At 39.2% G+C, this 9,547-nt stretch overlaps 2 protein-coding genes across 3 annotated transcripts in view; both read right to left on the bottom strand.

The window, feature by feature from the left end:
* Positions 1 to 3,651, bottom strand: part of LOC102303832 (granzyme G) — a gene marked incomplete at its 3' end in the record, with an annotated part of 10,463 nt that extends 6,812 nt beyond the window's left edge. Inside the window, exon 1 of the mRNA XM_005923058.3 lies at positions 517 to 3,651. Within this exon, the coding sequence (XP_005923120.2) occupies positions 517 to 585 (69 nt within the window). The remainder of the gene's footprint in view (positions 1 to 516) is intronic.
* Positions 3,652 to 5,121: 1,470 nt separating this feature from the next.
* The window catches only part of LOC102293746 (sterile alpha motif domain-containing protein 9), an 11,308-nt gene continuing 6,882 nt past the window's right edge, over positions 5,122 to 9,547 (bottom strand). For both annotated transcript variants that reach the window (XM_005922927.3, XM_005922928.3), the window contains exon 4: positions 5,122 to 9,216. In XM_005922927.3, the coding sequence (XP_005922989.1) occupies positions 5,594 to 9,216 (3,623 nt within the window). In that variant the 3' untranslated portion in view covers positions 5,122 to 5,593. The remainder of the gene's footprint in view (positions 9,217 to 9,547) is intronic.

The following is a 9,547-nucleotide window of genomic DNA, read 5'->3' as shown; positions in this document are numbered from 1 at the left end:
GCCACAAACAGGACTTTAATATCACCAACCATTCCCATGTTATTACGGTGTATCCATATAAATGGCCCACTTTGTACTATTTGTGGTTGGAGCTTTAGTCAGTTTTGATTTGGTGTCTATTAAAATAAATTCTGTTTTATTGCCATTAAGTTTAAGAAAGTTGTGAGTAAACCAGGGATGGAAACAGAGACTCTGTGGAAAAACGCCACGCTCACCCGGACCATGACAGGTTACATATTCCATATGTAATAATTATAATAATAATACATTTTATTTATAGGCCCCTTTAAGATCCTCAAGTTCATCCTATAATAGTCTCTGTGCATCTCCACACCTGCTGGCAATTGGGCCGTACATACTTAAGACCAGCACTCGCCACTACTCTCCGAAAGCTTCAGTTTAACTACAGTTAGTGCTGGTGATCACAGAGCTGACTGCGAAAGAGTATTTTTGTTCTTAGAGAGATTAATCTTGTGCTTTCAACCCATAGTCATTACCTCTGCTGGCCAAACTCACCATCATCTGGACGCTGGTCAGTACAAGACAGCTCAGCGCACCTGGCTGCCCAGCTGTTACAGCACCCATGTAGCCCACCACCTGGAATCAGCGCCGCTTCACCTCTTTCCCCCTCTCGTGCATATAAGCCTCAACCTGCCAAGTAAGACAAGATCCGTTTATACATTTTCGTCATGGCTCCTTGGACACCACTTTTAACTCTGTCCTCCTGTCGTTCTAGTTCCCTGTGACACCTTGCTGGATCACCTGTTTCAAGGCCCTGTGAACATTGCCCCCTGCCACTGAATTATTCTAGTTGCCCAAGTGTTTCGTGTTGTTCATAGTTACTTGTGTACTCACAGTCTGAATCGTTATTAGTTGTTCTTGTAAAAAGAGTTCTGTTTCTCATGCTCACCTGTGCCTCCGTGTGTGGTCTGCATTTCGACACTTTTGCCCAGGTCTGTGACATAACCGAATGGAGAGATAGTCTCGATATGTTAGAGAACATAATTAACCCTTAGTGAAACCACATATAAGTTATAGTAACTGGTAAATATTTATGTTCAATATGTTGTGTTATATTTTTATCAGTTTTAGGTTTTTGTGCAACTGTGTAAACCATCAGTAAAACCACATATTAATCATGGTTCTGTATCTAATAATCACAGTTTTTAAAAATTATTTTTCTCAGTATCATGTGTAAGAAGAGCTGGAGACAGTTCTTATCTCCCTGCATTCCTCCAGACACACACAGCTGTCAGCTGAGATCAGCTCCAGTCCTCCCACAGCCTTGAACTGGATAAGTGGCTTAGAAAGTGGATGGACATGTGGATGTTATTATTAGCATTATGGCTAAATAAAAATATTTTATATGATAATAAAAGAAAAATATTAATGGCAAATCAACATCTATTTTAGCTGTGATGGATTTTCACTGTGTTCACGAAAGAAGTCGCATTGAAGTGTTTATGTGGAAATGCTTATGCCACATAAGTGAACTTCATCACTCAAATGTACACCGTGAGCTCCTATTTAGACTGAATAAGACCTGAAATGACAAAAATATATGTGAAAAACTCCCATGATTACAGATTACTGTTTCTGTGACACAGTTGTATCCACAAAACAAATCTATCAGCCATAATAGTTGACATCAACACGACACATATTTTTTCATGCATTTTGAACATTTCAGTGCATCATGGTTGATTTTATTATGTATGATAAATTAGGTCAGGACCATCACACTTTGTGGCATCATTGGTCCACAGCCTGAGTGGGCAGCAGTCGTCACAAAATTCTCATTCAGAAGGAAAACATCACAAAACTTTTTTCATCTTCTTCATTTTTCTTTTTCATTCAGTTAAACAGATCCATCCTCATTCATCGTCTGTGAAATGGTGTAAAATGCAACACGTACATGCAACAGTGTAATAAAAAAAAGTTACAGTGATAAAAACATCATTAAACTTACCTTGATCACCCAGAGTCAGCACTAGTGTGAGTATGGTCAGTTACAGTGGATAGATGGTGAGTTCAGCTGAAGAGCAGTGGCACAAGTCACGCACACTTTCTGTCTTTAAATTCTTCCTGCAATCAGAGAGAGCAGGACAGCAGATCAGTGTTTACACATACTGTAATTCAATATCATCATGTCGTATGGCTGTAGGACACTAATTATTTTTCACAGCATGTGAAGTGATCATATTTAAGCTAAAGGAAACTGTGACTGTGAACAGTCTCTTTCTAGTTTCTAAACGCACACACTTCCATTAGATTTAAAGCTCTTGAACAAAAAAAGAGCCATGGTCTTGCCTAGGATGCAATCTCTCCACAGGGAGGCAGTGTTGTCTTTATATTTGTGTTCATTCATGCCTGAAACGGAGGACAGCACATACACAATGAGAGAACGCAACACTTTGTAAAAACATATTACAGAGCAAATTTAAACACAAATGTTCTCATGTTTATGTTATATAAAGGGAATTAATGAAAGGTTTCTGAAATTTGAACCTTACATCACTAACCTCATCCAGTTTTTGGATTCAGCAGGTTGGGGAAACTAAGATCAGTTGTATTGGCTCATTGTGGGGAAAAGAATTACAGGTCATGGTCATTTCTGTTGAGAGCTCCAGTAAATTTTCTTAGTGTACAGGCTGTGATCAGCTGACCTGCTGCTCTTTGTGGATGTACACAACTGAATATAACCAGATGTCAGCAGATGTTTCACAGTCTTGGTTGATTTCCATCCTCTACACTGACCAAGGGTCTTAAACTCGCACCCGGGGGCCACTTGCAGCACATGTCAGCCCGTATATTGACGTGAAGAAATGTAATGCAATTTGACCTTTGAAGTGACTGTTTTTTGTCACTCCCGATCCTTTGATTCTGACCTGGTAAGACACACACGACTCGAGACAGAATACTTCACTTCCCATGTTCCTTTTTATTTACCCATGCGCATGGGGAGATGTGCACAGCGCAAAGCCTCCTGCAAATCTGAAGCGTGCTCCTTCAGCCTGTTAGATTTATACTCAAAGTCACACTATACATTTAAACACTTTGATTTGACCCCCCACATGTGACTGTGATCATCGAATCCATATACTCCATCCATCCATGACCATTGACTTGTGCAGCTGTCTTGTCTCTTACCTACATATATCCTGGCTCCAAATTCCTCCTGCTATTCTCAGACATGAAAAATGTCAAATTTCCCTGTTTCTTTCCTCCTCCTTATTTCCTACTTAAGGCCAGGTCAGAGAGTGGTCACAGTGCAGATACATATGGACAATTTCTGGCACCTCTCTTCATACATTGTCTACCCCCACAGTTTCACATGAGCCATAGTTTCACATGATTTCACCCCCCTGCTCAAACTATTCATCTTCTGCTGCATTTCTGCAAACAGAGCCCTCTCATCTTTATCATGCAAGCCCTATATATTTAATTATTTGTGCGTCTCCAAAAATTAATTTCTGTTCACTTTAAGACTGAGGAGAACATCACTAGCTTGATACCTGCAGGCCTGACAACAGGAGGTGTATCACTCCTCCGGTTTTCCACCTGGACTTAGTATTAACACTGCAATCTGCCTTTGGTGGCTTTTTGGCAGCACCTGTGACATTCAGCAGTCACATCATTGTTCTGACACACAAAACAAAACTATCCACTATACTAAACACTAACTACACACTAACTGTACACCCCAAACACACTAAACGTCACAAATCTCTCATATCTCAAAACTCGCTCTCTTTCGCTTTCTCACTGCCATCACTCCTAAAACTTTCCCCTCTTCCTAAGCAACCAAATCGCACATGTTGCCATATATTTTTTGGTTGGTCCACATGATACATTTTTCCACCAATACAAATGGGGTGTTTTTTGTTTTGTTTTCTTTTTGTTTTGGTCGTAAGCAGAGAGTGCTTGCTACTGCTGTTCTTAGACAGTAAATGTGATGATAGTATTCAGCAAAAAACAGTTTTTTAATCATGACTCTGGTTTTACGTGGCCTTTCAACACGATTTAAGAAACTGGTACATAGCTTCTTGTTACCGTCATCTTGAAGTAGTCATGTGATTGGTTTACCACAACTACTTTAGTCTTTCTCAGCCAATCAGCAGAATGATTGTTTTGCCCCCCCTAGCTCCTGGCAAGCCAAACCAACGAAGAAGAAGATAGCGCCACTTCTAACGGTCCAGACTCCACTCAGCAAGGAAGCCCAGCAGCACCCTGCACTGAACCAACAACCTTCTCTTTCAATGTAAGTATATCATTAGACTTGAAACGTATATCAGCTTTAACCATAGTTTATATCAGCTTTAACCTGGCATTTTCTTGTTAGTAATGGTAACTGCGTTGTAACGATAGAAATAGTAATTAGTTAGATTACTTGTTACTGAAAAAAGTAATGCCTTTAGTAACGCCGTTACTCCAATCACTGGATGTGACATCTTATGAGACCATTGTTTCATCTGCCTCCATAATGACGTCTCTCACCTTCTCAACAAATTCCAAGGTGTTGTGATTGCAGCCATTCCCCAACTCTCTGTGAATGGTATTCATGGCCATTGATCAGTGGTTGTTGATCAATTATCATGTCATCTTTCATATTAATGATTAAGGAACTGACTTCACAGCCCATTGTTTATTCAGTGGGCTGGTGGGAAATTTATAGACACCAAATTTAGATGCAATATATTGTCCACTTTTGAGCATTTTTTCACTTTAATTTGTTGATGCTGTTTTGACTGGATGCAGAATGAGAAATACAATATGTTCTGGTTGAAGGGGGTGTCATTTTTAACTAGAGTCTGAATATGTTTTGCGAAACCTTATATACCAACATCAGAAACATAAATATGGATCATGTCAGAAGCAAAGACTTTCCGCATTTTAGGAGGACAAAATTATACAAACACTATCAGTCAAGGAATTCTGCTGGAGGCAAAAGTTAAAAACAGAAATGTTTAAAATAAACATTCATGTGTTTATTTCAGGAACATCCTGACATTTATTACTGTAAAGACAGATGGCCAAAATCAAGTGCATATATCCATCAAGCAAGATGTTCAAGTTTCGAGAAAGACCTAAATTATGATGATGATACATAAGACTTGTTTGTTGTTTACCTGTAAATAATTTTCAAAATTTACACATTTTTTCTGTTTTATTATTCAGAGCTTAGAAACATTTATCAATAATAGAAATCTCTCTGACTCTACAGTCAAATAATTGTGTCAAAAAACTGATTGTAATTCTAATAAGATGACTGATGGGAACAATGTTTTTCAAATGAAAAGTAACAAAAAACTTTATATTTCTTACATAATTACAACATGCTGTTCCAAATAACCACTGAATCTTTTCATACCAGAACCAAAACTATCTGAAAAGCATTAAATTAAATAAACAGAAATAAACAGACTAAATTTATATACAATTATATATGGATAGTCCATAAATGTACTGCAGCAGTGCAAGTCTCTTCCTACATGTTCTTTTACAAGTTGATTTTTAACAGCAAAACATTGGCGGTTAACTCCATTTCATTTCAGTTTCTTGGCTCACTTGTTGCATTTTTAATGTCGCCTTCCTAGTTTTCATATTTAATATCATATGCAATTGGTCCGTTAATGGCAAATCCAAGGTAGAAAGACACTTTTTCTGTGCTGAAGCCACTTCTGATTCCACTTATGCGAGCTGGACGCACCGGAATCTTCTGTTTACCATAGTTTGCATACACGTCTTCTTGCTCAATGGTTCCACTGACCCTGTGTAGGCGGCTGATGATTGCTTTTTCCTTAAATATGTCTCCGTTCCTCCAAAGTTGTGCCAAGGTGTCACGAGAAATCTTTTGCAGAAAGCTCTCATCTAGTGTGGGTTTGGAGACAAGCCTCTTTAGTCCCTCCTCTTTTGTTAAATAAAAGTAAGCAATGGTGCTTCTCTTGTGCAATAACTTGGACAGGCGTTTGTGGGAGGACTTTCGAATAGCTGTCACATATTTCCCGATTTCTGTGTTTTCCTCAGTAGGACTGGGCCAGAATAACAGCAGAGCCAGATAATAAGCGTCTGGGAGATTATGATATAGTCCTATATCCTGCAGAGTTTCTAAAAGGAGAGCAGAAAGGAATCCGTAACTCTTGACATGTTTAGATTTTGGTTTCAGATGACAAAGTACAATGTTTGATATGATGTAATTAATTTTCATTTGTATGTTTTTTTGGCTGACAGCTTTGTGCAGAAATGCGTAGCATTCTGTGATCTTCTCCATCTCTTCAGCAGGCTTGTCCAAATGTTGAAGTATTCCTGAGAAAGTGTCTGCTTGGTTCTTTTCAAGAAACACTTTGCGTTCCTCAATATCCAATTTCAAATTGAGGTTGGACTTGTTTTCTTTTTCTTTCTTCATTTCTTCTGGTGTTGTACAGAAAAGCTGCACATACTTCTTAAAATGTTCAGAGACTGTTCTATGATTCAATGCATCAAATTCAGAGTTCACTTTTATGTAAGCAAAGTAACAGTCAAGAAAATCAAATATCTCTTTGACTTCAGATTTTAGTTTGACAAGAAATCCCTCGTGTTCGTTGATGATCTCAACAAATCTGTTGTTGATCTCATTGTCCTCTTTGTGAACACTTGTCATCCTAATTTTTCCTCTAAGAAAGCTCTGGAGGTACATTTTCTTAATTGGGTTGTGTTCCCAAAAGAAAGGCAACTTGCTCAGTATGTCAAAGACCAAGAAAGCCATTTCTAGCATGCTCACATAGCCATAAACATTATATGACTTTCTGGGGTAGTCCTCTGAGTTATCATCAGCTGTTTCTTCTTGTGGTTCGTCTGCAAGCTCTGCCAGCTCTTGGGCTCTTTGGAAAGCTTTCATACCATTGATGGCTATTTTAATGTTTGTGTGCAAGTCTTCTGGATTTTGTGATTTCTCCTGCTTTTCTCTGTCCATGTTAGACTTTAAATTGCTTTTGTAAATTTGTCCAATTGTGTCAAAGGTGTAAGGATTTTCTTTAATGTCTTTGGCTTTTTCTGCCCACTTCAGAGCCTCTGGGTAGTCACGCTCATTGATGTACAAATATCTCGCCAATGCCTGAGGAATAGATGCACTTGTCACAAATCTGGATGAGGCTTTCACAAAGATTTCTTGGACGGTTTGTCTCCCCTGCTGGTTATGGATTTTGTGTATGAGAGGAGAAAATAGTTCTCTCTCATCTCCATCTTTCTTACGTTGCCTTTCAATCAACATTCGTTGAATTGAGAGCATCAGTCGGTGTTTAATGACTCCAGCACTGAAGAACAGATCATAATGGAGCATGTGCATAGTGATATCACTGACTTTTTTGTAGCAGCTTCTCTCCAACTCAGCCAGACAGGCAGATGCTATGGTATGATGAAGTATTCTGAGTCCTTTGTATCCACCCCATTCTTCAACTCTGTCTATGATGAGAAAGTTTGAATACGGATTCATTCTTTCCAAAACACTGTCCTCTGTCCAGCGAAAAAATTTCATCCCAAAAAAATCCTCACAGAGAGAGAGAGATATTTCTGATTCTTCCACGTAAGTGTTCAGTAAAGCTAGAAAGGCAAACAGCTGGGACTCCTTTGTGCTGAAATCAAAATTCTCCATTGTGTTATGTGCAAGGCCATTAATATATGTTTTATCAAAGTTTCTCTTCAATATCATGAAGCTATAAAAGTTTTCAGGTTTTTCATGAGTTTCTTCAAGCTCTTTGAGTTTCTTTTCAAAATCTTTCTGCTCTTGTGGGGTCAAAGAAGCAGTTATGAACTGATTCTGTGTTTGATTGTGCTGTCTGTATTGCTCCCTTGGACTATGGGAACGAACACAGTTAAGGATGATAACTTTGCAGTTTGGTGGATCACCCAAACTTAGATTTAAGTTTTCATCTACTGCTATTTTACGTATGCAGGTTACAAGGTCATAAGGTTTCTCAGTTTCTTTTGAATCATCAACTAAGAGCAGAACTGGAGACGGCTTGTCACTTTCAAGTTTCATTAGTTTAATAACTTGGATGGCAACTTCTGTTTTGGGTATGGAGTTGTCTTTCAGCACAGCACATCTGAATTCATGACGGAGGTCCCACATCACATGCATTGCTAAGGTGGTGCCGCCACAGCCAGGATGGTGAAACAGGTTGAGCAGAACACACATGTCGTTTGAAGCTCTCCACTGAGATCTGATCAGCTTCATCACATTCTCATACTTGTCTCTCTTGATAAATGGCTTCGCTTTGTCTTTGTCACAGAAGTAGAAGTTCCACCATTTCACTTTGCCACCTCTGTAGAATTCTTCTTCAACACTGATTCTAAATTCATGAAACTCTGAACTGTTTTCATCAGATACGCTTTCACATTGGTTTGTACATAAAACATCTAGAGCTGTCAATAAATCTTCATCCTTCTGTGTTAGGACAACAGTACTGGAACCAGAAGAGGGAAGCAGCCGTACAGATGACTGACTGAATGGTCCCATCATCATTATGGTGCCATTGATCTCACTCAGGGTTAGTTCATTTATGGACAGATGCTCAATGTCAAAGTCACACTTCTCCTTGATCAGCTCCCTCCATTTCAGATATGTGCTCCGAGACTCACATACACTGATGATGTTTTCCTCCTCAGTGTGCTTTATGAATGCCTTGTAGATATCAAAGACTGGGTCTTTCTCAGTGTCCACAGGTGAAAGTAGGAGGAAGATGATCAGATATCTTCCATGGAGGAGAACTTCAGGGTTGCAGATGAATGAAACTACCTGTTCTACATCTTTACAGGATTTCCTGAGCCAGTTCTTATAATCCAGCTCCAAGTTTGAGTGACTGTCCAAGTCATGTCGGCCATTACAGAACACCCAGCTGGTCTGTTTGTAGAGGTTGAGGTTCTTTGTCACTGACTCAGTCTGTCCTTGAAATTGTGGTGGTGTATGCTGGTTGGCCCACCTTGACTCTCTGTATGAGTGACACAATCCACCTGAGGCAGCAGAATTGGGGTCAAAGTCTAACACGCAGAACAGTTTCAACTTCGTCAGAAACTGAAGATAATGTAGTTGTTCTGGATTGCTCTTGTTTACAACAACAACAAATTTGTCATAGTTATCAAGTGAGTTCCCACCACAACTTAACAAAGTCTTCAGCTTTTCTCCCTGGTTTGCTTCTTTCCTCACAGATTCTTTTGATAGAGTCATCTGCATCAGCTGACCTGTATGAACAGAAAAATAAATCAAAGTAAAAAGAAAGTGTTAGAGTGTATGTTAAATGCTGCCATTGTGGTACTTAAATTTGTAAACCTTGTCCTAAATGGCATGTTTAGATATTTTTCTGTTCCTCCACTGTCTCTAGGTGGGGGATGCAATAGCTACAAGTGTTTAACTGCAGGCACATTGCATGTGAGGTTCTAGGTGTCCTTTTTTAGTAAGGATGTTTTCTTCCTGCCCTTTATGGCCTCACCTATGCTTGTGTATGGTGAACCTTTAAAGGAATTAATCCATATACAGGATGAGGGGAGATGGCCCTTTGTGATCAGCAGGAAG

Source organism: Haplochromis burtoni, unplaced genomic scaffold (genome assembly GCF_018398535.1).
Source record: "Haplochromis burtoni strain Fernald_Lab_line unplaced genomic scaffold, NCSU_Asbu1 Contig_61, whole genome shotgun sequence".
NCBI lineage: Eukaryota > Metazoa > Chordata > Actinopteri > Cichliformes > Cichlidae > Haplochromis > Haplochromis burtoni.
This window is presented reverse-complemented; position numbering and strand designations above follow the sequence as displayed.